The sequence below is a fragment of the Pyrgilauda ruficollis genome, unplaced genomic scaffold, assembly GCF_017590135.1.
Source record: "Pyrgilauda ruficollis isolate IOZ18807 unplaced genomic scaffold, ASM1759013v1 scaffold5, whole genome shotgun sequence".
Classification (NCBI taxonomy): Eukaryota; Metazoa; Chordata; class Aves; order Passeriformes; family Passeridae; genus Pyrgilauda; species Pyrgilauda ruficollis.
Window position 1 is genome coordinate 18,047,080 of NW_024526599.1, and position 19,436 is coordinate 18,066,515.

The 19,436-nt window shown below is 38.6% G+C and overlaps 2 protein-coding genes across 4 annotated transcripts in view; one reads left to right on the forward strand and one right to left on the reverse strand.

Moving 5' to 3' along the window:
* Positions 1–13,788, reverse strand: VPS37A (VPS37A subunit of ESCRT-I). Its single transcript, XM_041480007.1, has 12 exons — positions 13,573–13,788; positions 10,013–10,087; positions 8,908–9,022; positions 7,938–8,038; positions 6,826–7,042; positions 5,752–5,822; positions 3,491–3,618; positions 3,345–3,403; positions 3,184–3,252; positions 1,079–1,222; positions 257–337; positions 1–68 (listed from the first exon to the last, which is right to left on the reverse strand). The coding sequence occupies exons 1-11, from the start codon at positions 13,695–13,697 to the stop codon at positions 257–259; spliced, it is 1,185 nt and encodes a 394-aa protein (XP_041335941.1). The 5' UTR covers positions 13,698–13,788; the 3' UTR covers positions 1–68.
* The window catches only part of CNOT7 (CCR4-NOT transcription complex subunit 7), a 21,485-nt gene continuing 15,808 nt past the window's right edge, over positions 13,760–19,436 (forward strand). For 2 of the 3 annotated variants that reach the window (XM_041480008.1, XM_041480009.1), the window contains exons 1-4: positions 13,760–13,836; positions 14,441–14,647; positions 14,888–15,081; positions 17,993–18,154. In XM_041480008.1, the coding sequence (XP_041335942.1) occupies positions 14,531–14,647; positions 14,888–15,081; positions 17,993–18,154 (473 nt within the window). In that variant the 5' untranslated portion in view covers positions 13,760–13,836; positions 14,441–14,530. The remainder of the gene's footprint in view (positions 13,837–14,440; positions 14,648–14,887; positions 15,082–17,992; positions 18,155–19,436) is intronic. The other variant, XM_041480010.1, reaches the window with a different exon arrangement.

A 19,436-nucleotide genomic window follows, 5' to 3' on the forward strand; every position in this document is an offset into this window, starting at 1 on the left:
TAGTTATTAAAAAGTGTGCTTTATTGGGTTTTCATTCGTTCTCTTGGCAGGTGCAGTTTGCAGGAAGTCTGTAAAGACAAATTTCCATAATTAGGTATTTTAATTTCTCCAGAAGTTATATTTTAAATACAAGTAACAACAGATGCAGAACATACTTCCACAAAAAGTGTTATTAGAACAATAAACACTGTAACAAATCCATTTGCAATTACCAGATGTGTAACAATAAGGTAAACTGTTAACAAATCAAGTTTACCTATAGCGGAGCATGGAATTGGCTGTGCATTGCTATTGCCTGTTGAAGTTTTTCCTCTTTGGCTCGTCTGCAGTGGCAGAGCTATGAAAAAAGACATACAAGACTGAATTCTAAATGCAGTTTTTTATAATGCATACTGCAGTTTATCCTTAATGATTTTAGCTATTTTACAGGCTCTTTAAAGAAAGAAAACCCTGCCTGACCTACCTCCCTTCCAAGCTTTGGGCTGAATTATGGTCTACACAGATAACATTATTCTATCCAAAATTTTTTATAAGAGAATTGTTTCCAATGTTACAAAATGCATTTATTTGGTACCTTTAAAGAAAGGTACACTACTTGGTAAGTTACTTTTGTCACAGCACAAGCAAGAATGGTGGTTTTTGAACCTCAGTTACTTATTTGATGATAGCCATCAACAGAATTTGTTTAAGAAGTTTAATAAATTAAACATTAAGGTTGTTTAATGCAACATGCCAGTTTATGTCAACCTTACAAATCTGAAATTTACCATGTGGCTATCTTCCCCTATATCTAGACAAGATACAGAAGAAATTGGCACAAAAATATCTGCAACAGCACATGAATATGGTCTAATGCAGGAGACCTTTGCACTCCCATCTTAAAGTATGTGCCTTTGAAATGCAGATTATAGTTTAAATAAACTGAAGCCATTTAAGGATATTTTTTTCTTCTGTCAAAACTCACTAAAGCACTGTTCTGTATCACAGGACTGCTCAAACTCTTAAAAAAAAGAAGTCCTAAATTTGTTCACTGTGTTTTGTACATGTCATGGGTTAGAACTACTTGTATATTACATACCGTTCTCTTTTCCATGAAACTACTAAGAAAGTCATCTATCTCTGTTTTGCCTTCCAAGAAGTCTTCTGCAATAGTATCAGACTCCTCTTCAGCTTCATGAGCAGCTACTTTAAGTCTGGCCTGCAGAGCACTCGGACTGCAACTCTAAGAAAATAAAAAGTCCAATGTAATATTAGCCTGTCCATTAAAACTTAGAATTCCAAGAAGATAAATGACTATACAAATATGGAATATGTGGATAGAGTACTATTATTACATAAAAGCCTAAGTAACCAGATGAAGTTCCATCTCCAAGTTACAGCACAGCTTGTTAAACTAGAAAGGCTTCACTGTGAGAAAAGTGTTGCTAGTTTAGGTCTTGATACACAATCATTCAGACAAATGAAGAAAGTTTTTCAACTTTTACCCTACAGTGTAGAAAGCATCCAGCTTGGAAATCTGACAAGTTCTCAAGTGCATGATTTCTGAGTAGAACTAACATTTCAAGTGTCTTCAATAAATAGGGTCTACTTTTGAAAATCAGCTGTGAACCTGAGAAGTATAAAAAGGTAAAAAAGCACTTACTGTTCGCTTTTAAATACCCTTGAAATGATTGTGGAGAAGACAGGAAAGAAAAAAGCACCTAGTCACTCAAGAAGTAGATGGACTGCTAATCTAAATCAGTATACTCATTTTTCTGTTCTTATAAACATCAAATCTTACTTCTGCTTATTGCATACAATTTCATTATTTTTTCCTCAAATATATCTGGGCAGTTAAAGAGGACGTGATTCACTCTGATTCACGTCCAGTAGGAGTCTGTACAGAGCCAGAACTGCAAAATTAAGGTATTTATATGTTTTAGATGCTTGGCCTAACCTTCATCTACCCTATGAAAAATCTTTTACTTATGTACTTTAAAACCTTAATGTAATCAAAAATTTCCTGTTAAATTAATCTTGTACAAAATATGGAAAGTTTGCTCTAATAGAAGATGACTAAAATTCACTCAACACAAGTAAAAATACTTGTTTGGAAATTTGAAGGAAAGAGAGCAGGAGATACCATGTAGTGCACAGCAAACATCACTACATGAAGATATAGCATATATGCAAAAAAGGCAGAAAAATTCAACTGCTACTCCTCAACTCTCAGCCTCCTATCCACCATTAAATTGAATCAGCAAATCAGATGTAGAAAAAAGAAAAAGGACTTCAGCAGTGTGATATTATGTCCTGTTCTTGAATGGTTTCTTGCAAAAATAGGTAGTTTATCCATGTCAATTACCTCTGTCCACTTTAAAGTCAAAGGAGCCATTAGGAACCAGATTATCCTGATTTCCAAGTGAGGAAACCTCTAATACATTTAGACCACCTACGAAATCATTCGGTTTGCCATCATGCAACTTTTTTTTTTTTTTTTTTTAATTTGTTTTGTTATTCTGGGGGCATTCTGAAATTCAGGTACTATGCATACTAAACTGATGGACTGTTGCATTCTCAGGTGATGAGTCTTGCAAATTATGAAGATTTCAGTGCAGAAATTGGTTTATCAGAAGTTATATCTTCTAATGAATACCCTGGTAAACATCCCAAGAAATTATTCTCCTTGAATACTTTCTGAAGTAATAACTTCTGCTCTATTTGCACTGTAGAACGTGCAAGGTTTGACAGCACATAGAACATATTGGCTGAAATAAGCATTCCTAGTGAACTGCAGAATTTAAGTTCCTGCAGTTATTGAGCCCTTTCATCTGGTACAGCTTTACAAGCTCATTATGTTAAATGAGTACCATTAATTGAACATGCCTTCTTTAAAAATTACTCTGTTCTTAAAACTGGTTTGGACTGGGATTGTACTGAACAGTTCTAGATGTAGATCACTCTTTTCTTCCAACTGTGCTTCTATTGTTGCAGTAAAAAATACAAAAACTCAATAAGAAAACCATTACTTTGCTTTTAACTTTTTGGTACATAGTTCCATTTTTTTCATATTTCATGAAATACTTAATCTACTTCATATTAAATGAGAGTTAAACCAAAAGAATATTCTTAATGGTTAAAGATACAATTCAAAACTTCAGATTTATCAAAGTATTCTTAAAGGATGCCATGTAGGAATTATACCTCACTAAGTTCATGCTGTCTTTGCATCTTTTTTTCAAAGGCTGCTTTCATTTGTGTGAGTTGCTCATACTGGAAGGAAGAAGAAAAGGAACATTATCACCTTGAGAAATCTCCAGATATTACCACTCATATTTCTGAAGATGATTTTATTGTTAACTTACTTTATCCAACACTGTCTGTCTTTTTGCTTCAAGGCTAGGCTCCAGCAACAGGTTTTTTTCTGAAAAATAAAATCACTATTACTACTTTTTTTAAAGGATTTAGTTCACAGAACAAAGCCACACATGTTAACATTTTGACAGCTTACTTGCCAGCTCTTCAATGCTTTTCACTAACTCATCTCTATCAGTAATGACTTGCTTCAGCTGTGGAAGAGTCACAAACTGTTCCAGTAACACCTCCTCTTGCTCATTCATACTGGTCAGCTGTGATATACTGTACTCAAACAGAAAAAAAGTACATATAAATCTGAAAACATCACATGTAAAGTAATTCATTTCTTCCAAAATTTGAGGCATTTTTTGGCACTTTACAAATACATGACACTTCACAACTTATTTTTCCCCTTTCTCCTTGGGCTCTACTATATGCAGCAGTGAATTTAAAAAGCAGCATGTTAACAAATAACTCCCATTTCAAGCCTTACTTCCCATAATGCTACTATAGTGGATTGACTGTGTCAAGCTACCAGATGCCCAGTCAGCTGCTCTCTCAGTCCCTCTCCTCAACATGCTATGGAGGAAAATCTCAGGAGTTGAGATAAAAACAGTGAAGTCACTTACCAGTTACAATCACACACAAAACACACTCAGAAAAATTTAACTGAATTTATTGTCAATTACAGTAAGACTTGGATGGTAAGCAAAAAAGGCAAAAACTAAAACACTTTGCTCCATTTTTCCTCAGGCTCAACCTCGTTCCTTCATGCCTAACACTACCTTCCCCTGCCTCCCTCTCCTTGGGGCAAAGGGGGAACTGCCAAGTCTAGCAGTCAGTCCCTAACAGTTCATCTCTGCTTCTCCTTCCTTCTCACACTTCACCTCTGCCCCACAGACTGTAATCAGTTCCTGGCAGGAGAGACTACTCCAGTCTGGGTAATACCTGGCTGCAGCTTCCTTCAGGGTATATCTGCCTGCTCCAATATTGGGTCTTTCCTGGACTGCAGTGTGGGTAACTGCTTCAGCACAGTCCTCTCAGCTACAGGGTACATTTTAAAAATACCTGTTCTACTGCAGCCTTTTCCAGAACTTCTGTGGGCTGTGGAAAAGTAACTGCTCTGGGACTTGGAGCACCTCCTTCTCCCCCTTCTTCTCTGACCTTGGTGTTTGCAGGATTATCACATTTTTCCATTCCTCCTCTAAATCCTCATGGCCTCTGCTCTTTCTAAAATGTTTTCAGAGGCAGCGCCTGCTTCACTAATGGACTCAGCAGTCCTGCAGTGGGTCTGCTGCCAAACCAGCTGTGCCTGGCACAGGGGCAGCTCCCGACCCTTTCTCACAAAGACCACTCAAAAATCCCCCTCTACCAAAACTGTGCAATCCATACACAACAGAATTATTCAGAACAGCTGCAATACCAGTGTCATTCAACTAAACTACCAACAGAAGCATCATGGAATTTTAATCCGGTCTTCTTGAAAGGACTAGGCTTGATTAGAACGTTTTAACAATAGCATTTAACAAATTATACTTCCCTGCAAAAGTCTTAATTTGCTGTTATGTAATATGGATGCTGCATGAACTTAACAGCCACGTCAGTAAAACTAAACAGGCTCTTTGGAAAGTGTCAAAGGAAAAGAAAAAGCCACTCCAGTTGAAAGGACAGAGTTTTCAATTGCTTAACTACAACACCACCAGAAATATGTGAGATCTGAAGGAGTTTATAACGAATTTGTAATCTATTCTACCTCACATAACTGATCTAGGAAACTGTCTCATTAGATCTGAGCAAGCTGCTGGGAGTAATAACTAATACAGTTTGTTTGAATAATGACAAACAGATGAAAAATATTTCTGTAGTATGTGTATAAAGTATTCAGATGTAGCAATGATTTGCACTGGGACAGCAGACACATTTAGCACCTGGATTTGTCTAACCCAGCCTCTCCTGAACATGCTGAGCTGCTCACAAAACAATTCCCCATTCACCTTGCACTACAGTCCTTTGGAGTTTAGGAGAATATAATTTTTGAACCAGCCTCAAGCTGTCCTATTTCCTCCTTCAAAAGTTATGCTTATTGAATGACTAGAAATTAAGTCCCTTGCAAGGCCTCAGAAAATAGCAGAACACTGATAGTAAGAAAAAGTAAAAAGAAATACTCCTTTTCCTGGTGTTGAATCAAGTACTGTTCCTGCTGACAAAACCCTAAAGAAACAGCACATTTGAATATAAAACAGAGTTATTTTCTGATTCCAATACTTTGGTATGTGGTAGTTCCCCTAATTATGATTTCTACAAAACCCTTTAGTGATGAGTACAGACTTCTGACAAGTATCAGATACAGGCCAGTAGTACAGTACAGTGCCTTTCAATAATTATGGAAAGTTCAACTACCTTCCGAAAGTTTACCTTAGTTCTGAGAGTTCTGGAAAGGTATCAGGAACATCAGGCATTTTGTATGTAAATCCGTTCTGGCCAACCTGAATCAAAATTTAGAAATGCTTAGTAGGTTTTTGAAGTGCAGTTTATTGATATTTAACCTGATTAATCAAGATCTGAAGAGGAATATTTTCTAGCAACAAGAGAAGCAGGAAAAGCAGTAAGAAGCAATAGCACTAGTATCTGAACAGAAAACAACTCAACCAATGCAACAAAATGCTTGAAGATGTTTGGGGTGACATGTCATAAAAGATGAGTCAATTTTGGAGGAAAATAATTCTGTTTTGCCATGTCCTTCCTTTGAAAACAGTTGAATGACTAAGGAAATACACAGGAATAGTAAAACTCAGGGAAGTGAGAACAGAGAAGGAGACTGATATTTTGATCTCTTTAATGTGGTTTTTAAAGCTATTATCCCTCAGAAAATAAATGTTTTAGACAAGGAAAAAACAGTCATAGAAAATTTAAATTCCATAAAGCCACATAAAGTGCCTTCCAAGCCTCAGAAAACTTGTTTCTATAGACATGATTTGATTCAAGACTAAACATTTAGAAACAAAGTTTTATTTAAAATAAAATTCCTTCCAGAGTTCATCAGCAATAAGGAGCTTGAGTATAAACATACAAGATAAAACACTACATATAAAGACTTGATTGCACAGTCAATTGAGATTGTGAGATTGCACATTGCCCTTACCTAATAGGTTCTGAACAGGAAAGAAAGAAACATTTTCTGTGGTTGGAGATACAGCTACAGCTGCCCTATGGGGGAGTTCAGCTCCAAAACAAAACCCTCTGTAATCAAAGACCCTTAGCATAACACTAGTTTCACTGAAACTCAGACAAACCTGTTGCTCTGACTTCAAGTTCTAAAGAATTCTTCATCAAAGCCAGAATGACAGTTTTGTTTCCCCAGCACCAGCAAAACAATGAAGTGCACTCATATAAGTGCTTCCTTGAGTCTTACAGCAATGCCCTGTGTGCTCCTAAAGGAATTTATACCCAGTGTCTGACAGCTCAAGCAGCAGAACTCAGCACACCAACCTGCAGCACCGCTTCTGCTGTAGGAACAGGCAGCGGCAGATCAGCAATCAAGCCATAGGAGGGAGCAGCAGGCTTGTCTGTAGTGTAGCTTGAAGAAACTGATTCAGAAATGGGCATGGGTGCCATTGTTCTGTTTGTTTCTTGAGGTGGATATGGAGGGAGAAATGGAAACCCCTGAGGAGCAAAAGGAGGCATTCCAGCTGGTTTGTTGAAAAGGCTAAAAACAAACAAAACCACAACCATGAGCTGCTTACAGCACATCTCTTGTCATCTGAATTATAATTACCAGACCACATATAAGACATAAGAATGAATTTTCAAGTGGCCATAAACTTTGTCTTTTCTGTTCTCAGTTACTCCCAATGTAATAAGCCTTTCTGTCTAATACTACAATATAGAACTCCATTAATCTACATTCTTGTAGAACAGCCAAATACACACTTACACTCTTAATTATGAGAAAACTACTTCTCAAAAATTTATGACAGCACAATTTTAAATTGTTTCCATCCTAAAGTTGTGAGAAAAACATCTGTGTCATATATTAGCTCTTATTTATGGTATAGCATTTAATAGCTTGGGCAACACACACATAATTACTTCTAAATAACATGAATATTTTTTTTTTAAATTCACAACGGCAGCCACATCTAAACTTAGTATCACCGTCAATCACTGTCAGCCATGAGAACCACAGTTGTACTGATACAATTTGAATTCAATACAATACTTTAAATCACACAGTTTCTGCTGCACATGGTGCAAGAGGAACTTCCCTAAGCCTGGGAGATTATGAACAGAATATGAAAAAACACAATTGCTCAGATCAAGAGATATAGGAAATTCTAGATTTCATCTGGTAATGTAAAAATTTCTTTTTCAAGAAAATGGATATAAAGTTGTATCAGGCATGTTGATACAGTAACTCCAATGAAATCTAGTGTCTCTTCTGAAAACAATCAGGTTATCCACCACGCACATGAAATTGTGCAAGGACAGGGAATGTAATTCTTCCGGTATATCCATTACATTACTCCTGTCCCTGCCCTATGTATAACCAGTTTAGTCACTTTTAAAAAAATTAAGACATTTATTATGTTTAGATAACTTACTATGGAAATGATGTTGAGCTAGGAGCTAGAACCGGAGGATTCTTCCAAAACTCATCCAGTAAACTCTGAATAATTTTTCCAAGATCTGAATGCATTGTAAACTGGAAAAAACACAAAACAAAACCCAAAAAAAGAAGAAACATTATGTCTGGAATCTAAGAGTTCCAAAATGTGCTGAACTTGATTGTTTATTATACCTACGTGACAGTGCTGAAAAGCTATTTCAGACATACTATTAATCCAAACTGTATATACATAAGCTCCAAATAAAGTGATAAAGCAACCCAGAATTGAACAGAAACTAAAAGTCTTTTGTATATGCCGTTATTAGTGGAGAGTCAATGAAGTACCACATTTATATTGAACAACCAAAAATCCCCACTTTAGTTAGCAAGTTACATTTGTGTAAACAACAGAAGAGGAAAAAAATTAAAATATCTGAGGACAGAGGCGCTAACTACATTCTAAAAGAGTCAGAACCTCCATCCACTCAAATAAAAAATAGAACAATCTTGTTGACAAAAAAGACCAGCATATTAAAATCCTGAATATTCGAGCTAAAACCTTGACGCCATTCTAATAGGATTAGGCTAGAAAGAACTATGTTACAAAACTGTCTTAAAGCATCCCTCTCCTTTATTTGGAATACACTGGAATGTAATTGGAAGAGCTGTGCAATTAAAAATAGCCAAAAAAGTGTCACAGTAATTTTCTAAGCATTCATAACTTAAAATAGTTTTAGATACATGGAATAATCAAGTCAGAAATTGTATCAGTAAAAGAATAATTACAATAACTGCTGAACACTTCTGAATTTGTTTTCAGGCCCTGAAATACAGTTTCAGAATACAGAAAGAGATTAGGATCTATACTGATCTTTTTTACCAGGAGTATTAACAACAATCTAGTGTAACATGTATTAAAACTGCTATTAACAGTAGATCTGTGTGAAGCTACAAATTATACATACATTACTTATTAATGGACCGGTCACATATACTCCCTGCTTGTCCACTAAATGATGTCTCACAGGTGGGAAAACACTGATTACTGGTTTTTCCTGAGGAAATTGAGGTGGAAGCAAACTGCAAATACAAGAATATTTATTACTACAGTGACACCCCATGATAAAGTTTGCATAAGAAGGCTTCTTATGCAAAGAAAAAGTACTATTAATTACATAAACATATTTTTCTATGCCAACTGTTATGGACAAGTACACAACGAATGAAGCAGACAAAAGGATTATTCAGTTACAAAATTTAAAGTCCAACAGATTGGAGTACCAGACTTCCACAAAACAGAAGAGAGCATTTACTATGTAAAATTGTAGTATAACAAAGGAGCAATTATCACAGAATATTCTGAGATGGAAAGGACCCACAAGGATCACGGAGTCCAACTCTTAAGTGCATGGCCCATACAGGCACTGAACCTGCAGCCTTGGTGTTACTAGCACATGGTCTGATCAACTGATAGACAACAAAGAAGCTGTAGCATAACAAGAACATTTTCAAACATAAATGTTATTACTACAAATACAATGCAGTGTAGCCTGTAAGAATATTAGGCCAACTCTGCAGGGCAAAGTAATATAAAACTTGTGAACAGAATACTATAAACATTTGCCAGAGCAAGTGTCCCCCCAAAGTAAATTCACAGGAAATATTACAATAAATCACTTGAGTTATGATCCAGAAACTTCACCAGGGTAAGAGTATGTAGTTACAGCAGACTAAGAAATTACCAATCAAGTTTATTTTCAATGGCAGGGAATCAAAGTTATCAAAAATCCTCAAGCATTTTCCCCTAGTTACCTTCAACTAAAATCACACAGCTATCTTAGGAACTGGGAACAGTAAAACATGATTTTGCTCTGAGCTGAACATCTGTATCTTGTACAGAGCCAATTCCACCCAGATCACTATAACCACTAATACAAATCCTGGTTATGGTTCCTGAAATTAATTATGAGCTGGGAGCAGCTTATATTCTATTACCACTTTGTTTTTGTTTTTTTTTTAAGAACAATTTTAATTTTCAAGATGTGCATAGACACAGCCCACTCTACTTACATGTTAATATTAATTGTCAAGTTGTTTACAGTGAATGGCAGTCGATATTCCACATCTTTCTGTATTTCTGCAATGCTGTCAAAGAAAAAATTGTTAGCATTCATTGCATGGTCAATATAACAGCTAAAAGTCTAAAATAAACATGCATGACCTCAGACATTTGTATTCATTTCAGTTTTGAAAAGCCCTGTAAGAACAAAATTGAAAATGCTGGAGTAAGCTAATAGTCTTCAGCATTCTATATTAAGATTAAAGCAAAAAAGAGTGGATTTAACATTTAAACCTCATACATGGTCACAAGCAAAGGAACTATAGTAGGAGAAATCATACGAAAGCTTCTGACAACAACCTCAACTTATCCTTCTCCCATTACTGGCTTGATTTAAGACAATACATTAGTGGTTTTTTTTAATATACTGAATTTTATCTGATTAAACATTTACTTTGCCAAGGCATTATATCAGGTTCACACTGCTCTGCAACACTGCCTTCAGACCAATATGTAGAACATTCATCAGACTAGGTATTCTTCCTTATTAGATTAGCCTAATATTTAACAGTAGTTTTTACTATGTGCACCAAGCTCACTTGTACTTGCACAAGCTTTCAAGAACTATCTGGAGTAGCGTTACATTCAACAATGTAAAGCTCCAGTGACACTCAAGACCCAGGCCCTCCTGAAAGCACTGATGAGCCTTACAAAATCCAGTAAGGTCAAATCCAAACTTGTTTTTTCCTGCAACGGGTAAAATACAGAGGCAAAAATCTTGAAATGAGCTACATTAACAGGAAGTTGATTTCAATACTCAAAGCATTCTACAATTTCTATGCACAGCAAGACTGTTTTGAAAGAGAGCATCCCAGAGAATGTGGAGGAGGTGGAGATGAAGACTTAGCTCAGAAGCAGAATTTCTAGACAATACGAACATATCTAAGCTGAGAGTAAAAGACAGAAGGGCAGAAAACAAGCTTCCTCAATCAAAACAAGCTGTAAAAGCAAACTGATTGCTCTTCCATGTATATTTCCTGCTTACACCTGGTTAATAATACTCTTCTCTGTAACCTAAGGCTTCCTTATACAGGGGAGAGAACACAGCTCCAATGGCAAATAACGGCAGATGGGTGTTCCCAGAAAACATCTTTTGATCCAACTTCAGAAATGTTCCTCCATCCACTGCCAGGTACACTCCATACAAGTCCTTTTTCAAGAAACCCAGAACACATTACCTGCAAATGTGTGTTAAGAGTAGTATTGGGAGTGTTTTGTGTCCTTCCAAAGTACTACTGGGGCATAGAATTTAAGGCTTCAAAACTAAGTCTCTAAGAGCTTGGGGAACAAATGGGAGTAAGACACGAACTCAGCTATGAATCTTGCTTTCTGCAGCCTGATCTTAATCCTCTCATAGACAACTCAGTATCTGCACTTTCCCTGTGAGATCACATGCTGTTTGAAGAAAATATCAAATATCTTCAGCACAGGAGAATTCAAATCAAGGGTTCTGCAGTGTTACACCACACACAGTGCACCTTCTCATTCATAACTGAAGGATTCTCCCCAGAGTCTCTTACGCACATTCCTGCCCTGTAATCATCTGCCACGCTTCTCATTAGCCTGCTGCAAAATCCTTTTGAGAAAGGTATATAATTACACTTCACTCATATGGAAACTGGGGAGAAAGATGAGGACAGGGAGAGAGGAACAAGAAAGCCAGAATCTCACTGAACTGTTCGAACGGTCATAACCCTGCTTAGGAAAAATCTTGAACTAATAACCTTAGCTGCCGCTTCCCCAAGTGGGAATGAGCACACTGGAAAAATGATACATTCTCAACTTTGTCTAGAACAACAGCAAACGTAAAAAACCTCTTTTTAAAATGCTAAGATTTTATTTTAAGCTCCTAACCTGAGAGGGACAGTACAGGAATGCTAGCTGCTTTGCTGAAATGAAGATCACACATACCTGAGCTTTTATGACCTAAGACAACACAAACCAAACTTGACTAACTTAGTTAACTAAGAATTTTGAGCATTTTGGTGAAGAGCAACAACAATACTCATAAAGGAATGACATTTGGGCAGCTACCATGTCCCTACCCCTCACCTGAATTCCTGGCTACAGCATCCATTCCCTCTCTGCCTATGCTTGAGCTGGTGCCTGCACAAACATTAGCAAACCACTTCAGCAAGCTGACTGAGAAAAACAGATCCCCTTTTTGGGGACTTCATTCAGGATAAGCTCATCTCACTGCCAGATTTTTAAAAAGTGGGTATCAACAAAAGACCAAGTAAGGCCAGCCCAACAAAAACTTTTATGTTAACTAAGGTCCTATATGCCCACAGGAACAGCCCCTTAAAAAAGTAAACTGTCTCCAAAATATCTGTGTAATTGGCTCTGAACAGACTTATACTTATTCAAGCAACAGTACTTAAAATACCATCATATTTATGTTTCTTATGTGATAATTCAAAATATTAGGAAAGAAAACTATCTGCAGTTAAACTTGGAAATGCATTCAATATCTCTTCCACTCCTAGTGTCAGTCTGATGTGACAGAAAGCATTCTCTGTCCTTTTTCTGAATTATTTTGGAGGCAGCTACCATTTCAGTTCTACAGAAATCCTAGGAAGTTGTACATCAGTAGAATTCTTACTTCACTGTAACTATAACTTCAAATGTATGAAATGTGGATCTCCTTTTAAAATGTGAGGAGTTTTAAAAGACTAGGTAAAACAGGGCAGAATACTGCCAAGAGGGAGTACCTCGGAATAAACTGTCTTGCTTTAAAAATTGTGGATGTTGAACAGGAGTAAACACAACTGGCATCCTCTGACCATCTAAACAAAACTAGTTTTTAAGGAGCAGACAGTTTTTAGTAGAAAGCACTGAACACCAGGAAAAAAAAGTTTGTAAGGCCAGTAGGGCTGCTATGCCACTGTGCCACTGCTGGCAGGCCACCGTGACACACAATTCCTTGGTGCTCTATGTTTTAGTCTCAACTTTTAATCAACTACGCTACTACAAGCAGCTTCCAGAGAGGTTTTATCCCAAGACGCAGTCGCGTCTCTTCGAAGACATTACAACCCATCAGCCGGCTTTCTGGTCAATGGCAAGCGAAACCCGGCACGTCGACCTGCGCCCGATCACCCGGCCGGGCCACACCAAAGCCAGCGGGGACGCCTCCCCGACAGCCAACTGGACTTTCAGTTTCCGAATTCTTCCTCCCAGCCCGCCGGGGTCCCACATCGCACCGTCCTCCGGCAGGGACCCCGCGGCACCGCAGTCCCGCCCGGCGGGACCCTTCGGCCCCGGGACAGCGCGGGGTTGGGCCGGCCCGGGCTGCGGCGCCGCCGACTCGGGGGCCCTGTTTACCCACACGGCCGCGAGGACCCAGCCAGGCCTCACGGGGAGGGGACGGGGCGCAGCCGGCTCCCCGCGTCCGCGCATAGGGAGACACGACACGCTACCGACGCAGCGCGGCCCCACTGCGGCCCCGGGACGGGCGACACGGCGCAGCCCTCCCGCGCCCCCGCCCGCCCCCGCGCCCGCCGCGGCCACTCACGAGGCGTGCGCGGCGCGCAGGGACTCGACCTGGCGCTGCCGCTGCTGCTGGAGGCCGGTGCGCGCGGGCGGCGCGGCGGAGGCGGGGGCGGCGCCGCCCTTGGCGAGCGGGAACAGCCAGTTCATCGCGCGCGCGGCGGCACCGGAGGGGCGCGAGGGCACCCGCGGCACCGCGCGCACCCAACGGAGCGCCCGCGCGCGCCTGCGCTCGCGGGGGCCGCGCGGGGCCTCCCAGCCCCGCCGCGGCCCGGCCGGAGCGCGAGGGGTGAGCGGGGGCGGCGCCGCGGGCACCGGGCGGGGGCGCCGGCATCGGAACGGAGCCCTGCGGGACCCCCGGGCGCTGCAGCTCCTCCGGGCGCTCCCGGGGCCTTTCTCGCGCGCGGGGACCCGGCCGGCCGTGTGTCGGTCTCCGCGCGCCGCTCGCTGGTTTAGCGCGGCCCTTGTGAGCTGGAGTGAGCTGCTCCCGCCTCGGGAGGCCGCCCGCGGCGTCCCCGGGTTTGGCGTGACTGCTTTGCCGCTTCGTTCCCTGCTGCACGCAGCCCAGGGATCCGGAGGAGCGCGCCCTTGCGAGCCGCGGGGCAGGAGCGCCTGGGGACCGAGCCGGGTGTCTCCGGTATCTGTGTCACTAGTGCGCCTTGCCGCCCTCGGGCAGGAAACAGTCGCTAACGAAACTGTAGGGGTTTAGTTTCTGATGGTAATCTGAGCACGCGTAGCCGAAATTCTTGTGGTTTTGGTGGCTATGTTGTCCTGCTTTTGTGAAATCCACAGGGCTAAAGCGTAGCTGTGGTGCTTAAGCCTTTTTTTTTTTTCTTCAGCTATACTAAGAGTAAAAACTTACACTTTCATGCTTTGCTTTCTTTCTCTCTTAGGCTAAAAAAATAAACAGTTAAAGTCCTCTTTATGAAATCAATCCTCGATCAAGTGTAACTTTTGATGTATGGTCTCTAAAGCCCCCCACTATGCCAGCAGCTACCGTAGATCATAGCCAAAGAATCTGTGAAGTTTGGGCTTGTAACTTGGATGAAGAGATGAAGAAAATTCGTCAAGTTATACGGAAGTATAACTATGTAGCTATGGTAAGTGGGTGCTTGACGTCTGTCTAGCAAATTACTGCAAAAATCGTGACTTCGGCTGAGGTCAGTAAACTTGCTCATCCTTTAAAATAGAAAGTTAATGTTGAATTAACACTGTATGAACATCTGGATCCTAATCTTTTATCTTTTTAAAAGTTAATTTTGCACACAGTACTCTTCAGCTATGATATGGTTTGAACTATATGGTCGTTGTGTGTTCAGGTTTTAATTCTGCTCTTGCAGGACACAGAATTTCCAGGAGTAGTTGCAAGGCCTATTGGAGAATTCAGAAGCAACGCAGACTATCAGTACCAGCTCTTACGCTGCAATGTCGACTTGCTAAAAATAATTCAGCTAGGACTGACGTTTATGAATGAACAAGGAGAATACCCTCCAGGAACTTCAACTTGGCAATTTAATTTTAAATTTAACTTAACGTAAGTATTCAATTCCTGTGCTGCTAAACGTATATTTCTGACTTACTGAAAATGTATAAATACTGTAGCAACTTCGTTATCTATCTGATTGTAATATTGGAATACCATAAATACTCATGTAAGGAAAACTTTTGTCAGCCAAACATGCTTTCTTCCCTCATTTCTATGCAGTGTTACTGTTGGTTATTTGGTCAAAAATGCTAAGCAGTTAAAAAAAATGTGGAAGGCATTTTATACTTAGTGCAAGAGTTAGCTCTGTGTTTTCCTGTTTAGCATTACAGAGTGCTTCTGCCTTAACTTAGTTTTAACTTCTATTAGTTGTTAAAGAAATCACATATTGTTTCCTTACCTACTTTAAATGGAAAATGCCAACACTTGAAGAAAAAAAAAAGTAAACTTAGTGGAGTGACTAAAAAAGTATGTCAAATGTTATCATTCTGAATTATTTTGTCTAAAGTGTTGGTTAAAAGGTAAGCTGACTTTTATTGTATTGGAATAATACCATGGACTTTATTTCAAAATGTGATTTTTATCAGTGATAAAACTTTTTAAGCATAAACCTCACTTTTTAGGGGGATCAAAAGCTTATCTGGTGCTCCAATTATATCTTTAGCAGGTGGTCGATGAAGTTACTAGTGTCTTGATTTTGTCTTTTCTGAAGTAAACATAATTGGTCTGATAGATTTTCATATGTTGATTATCTGCTGAATTGAAATCAGTACAAGCACTTCTCACACATTTATGCCTTGGGGTTTTTGGCAGTTGTGTTACAAGTTGAGAATTTTGGACAATTTTATATACCTGAGTTAAATTCACAGCCTACAAAGGAGGTTTAGAGAACAGACCTTTACTTTTTCTGCAGATCAGAAGACTTGTTTTCAAAGTAGTTGGGGTTCTTAAGCGGAAAACCGCTGCTGCCTCTCTTGATCTCTGTGGTCTTTTAAACAAGTAGTGGTGTGGATTGTCACATACCAGTTTGATCTGAGCAATGACATGCTCTATTTAGTCTTGTGTGAATTGTCTCCCGAAGGAAAAGTAAGCACAGATTAAATGTTTTGGCATCTCTGAACTTACCTGGCCCTATGAATCCGGGATGAAAGTTACCCATTTTCATAAATAGACAAATGTACTAATCCTACTAATTGTGGGAGAAAAAGGAATTAATAACTTCCAAATTGTGATCTATGATGAAGGGCCTGTGCTACACTTCATTTATTTTCTGAGCTTCAAAGGTCTACTTAGTATCAAACAACTGAAACCAAAAGTAGCCTTCTATCTATTTGTGCCTGATGCTGCAGAGGCAAGACAGATTAGTAAGGCAAGTACTGGTAATCACCAAATTACCTTGTTACTAGTTGATGGTGGAGGTTATAGAAAAATATAAACTTGGTAAGTACTGCACAAGAAATTAATATATATATATATTTTCTTTTAATGTGGATGGACAACTTACTTGTTTTTGTCTGTTTCTAAACATCCTTTTGGGAAGTGGCACTGTGCCAAGTGTTCTCCTCCTAAAGCAAAAGAGCTGTTTGTTGTTCCTAGAAGGTAATTTTTTTTGTGTGTGTGGTTCCAGACAGGTCTTGTTTTAGTGTGCTTTTAAAGAGCATAAATATTTCTCTAATCATACTATGCACCTGATTAGTACAGAGCAGCAGCTAGAACGAAACCCCCTTTTTGTTAAATGGTACATTTGTTTTGGATGAGTTCTTTAATGTGCTGTGGAGATAGACAGGTGTTGAGAAACTGATACCTCAAAGCTGGAGAGCTAATGAACAGGTGTGTGGGAGAGAGGAAAAAAGATATAACACATCTTGAGGATGTATGTCTATGTTCTAACGAATGATGATTTGCTCTTAGGAATAAAGAATACAGGTCTATGACTGAAGCTAGTAGTCAAGTTTGATATATTGGTTGTCTTGTCTAGGTTTTCTTGTGTTTTTGTTTTGATTGCTCTTCATTAAAATTTCAAACTGTACACTGAAGAGACTTTGTGGAGTAGTATGTTATGAACAGTAAAATGAATTTCATTCTTTAAGTACTTACGTGCTTACTTTTTTTTTTCTTCATTTAACCATTCCATGTTTTTGTTATGATGATACAGATAAAACTTAAGGGAGAAAATAAGCTCCAAAGCATGAATTTCAGCATGAAATTCTTAAGACATCGCCAAAAAAAAAAGTTAGCATTAAAGGGAATAAACACAGAGGTAGGAGGGGGTCAAAAAAAGGTAGAGGAATTTTTATTTCATCGTCTTAAATTTTAGGTCCAAAATAGGCTTTTAAAGTTGAAACAGATTGTTTAGAAAGAAAGAGTTTAGACAGAAAAAGTTAGGATCCCTGAATTCTAAGGCTTTTCTAAATGGAGTAAGTACTCAATTTCCAGTTATACTGAAAAAAAGTTTTTATGAACACATGTCTAAACATTTACATAAGCTTAAATCACAAAAAACTTCTGAGAACTGCAGAACTAATTCAGTACTGGGATCTGGGTTGTATTTCTCATATTTCTGCAATGTAGTGTGTTAGTGTTCAACTGTTACATTTAATTTGTTGCAATTCAAGTGATTTATACATACATTTTGCCAAATAAATTCTATAGATGCAGTTTAATCTGTAGGCTTGCAAAAGGGTGATTATAGGTAACTGGAAGAGGAGCAGGAACTAATTTTTTTTATGGAGATGGTAAGAATGAAGGTTCTGGGAATGATAAAATGATAATGAAGGTTAAAAAAATTATAATGGAGGTTAAAAAAAAAAACTTTGAAAAATGGTTGGTTTTGTAATTAACCTAGAAGAAAGTTAAATTGTTCCTGCTCTGGGCTAAGTCTGTGGAATGAATTGCAAAAAAGAAATGTTACCTCATTGAGGCTTGTAGATTTTGGAAATTTACTTTTCCTCTCTGTTTTTAGAGAAGATATGTATGCTCAGGACTCTATTGAACTGTTGACGACATCTGGTATCCAGTTTAAAAAGCATGAAGAAGAAGGCATTGAGACACAGTACTTTGCAGAACTGCTCATGACATCAGGAGTTGTATTGTGTGAAGGAGTCAAGTGGCTTTCCTTTCATAGGTAAATTCTGCATGTTAAGTATTTGAGGTTTCAACATCTCATGGGTGTGTTTAAATTCTAGAACTTGGATTTCACATCCCCTGAGTTTAAATGCTGTGTATGTTGCCCATATCTTGGTTGGTAAGACTGAGGAAATATTTCTGCTGTAATACCTCTAACACCATTTTGTATTGGAAGAATAGAGGGCACAGGAGTTGTACTGGTTTTTTAGCTTTGGTGTTTGTGCAGTAACCAGAACATTGTGAAGCTGAACAACACAAAACTGCTAAACCAGCAGGTGGAGCTGTACACGTGCTAGTAATAGAAACATGACTAGATTCCTGAGCAATCCTTGAGGAAATATTATCTGTTTCATAGGAGAGAATTATCAGTAAAGAGATCTATAAAGCATTCTTAAATTGGTTGTAAATCTGCTAATCTGGAGAAATTACTCAGCTTGGAAGGAGATCCTTCATCAGCCTTATGCATATATTTTACTGCTTATTCCATCAAGGGAGTCAATCTCTCAAGTAGAAATACAAATGTGAATGCTAAATCTCTATGAGTCTGTCATAATACAAAAGATTTTTGATTGTTAATAAGATTTAACACTTTATAAACATACACAATAGTTCTTTAGCTTACTGCACGCCAGAATTTTTGCAAGCAACAGTGTCTTTAAAGGCTTATTGCTATGTAATTCCCTTGAGTTGGTGTCCTAAATGCTGGCTTCTAAGGAAGTCAGCAAGATAAAGCAAATGAACAAGACTGTAAGCAAACTAGTCTCAGCTAAAACGTGTATCTCTCATGTTGTATTGATGGCTGGTATGTAAATGACGAAATTAGAATAAAAAATTCTTCATCCCTAAGTATTAATAGTTGGAAAAGACAAAGTCACATGGAATTAGAGAAATATTTATGCAATAAAAAACTCAAAAATAAGAATTGTTTTGGCAAGAAATGTTTAACAGTAGTAGAAGGATGCATAACACTTGGATAACACATGGATAACACTTTTGCAGAAGTTGTGGTTTTGATTTGTTTTGTACAAAGAAGTGCTACGCTGAGTTTCCAAATGAGAAAGGTTTAAAAGAAAAGACAGTTAAACAAAGAAGGATTCTCTGAGCACAGTTGTCACTTCCATCTTCCACTTAACAGCTGTTTCAACTCACAATAGGACTCTACAATAATCTTACTCTTGCTATCTTGTTTCTAGAGTAGCACCTTGGGGAAGAATACCGTAACAATAATGCCTTAAATTGTGTCAAAATAACTATAAAAGCCAAATTAGAATTAAGTTTTT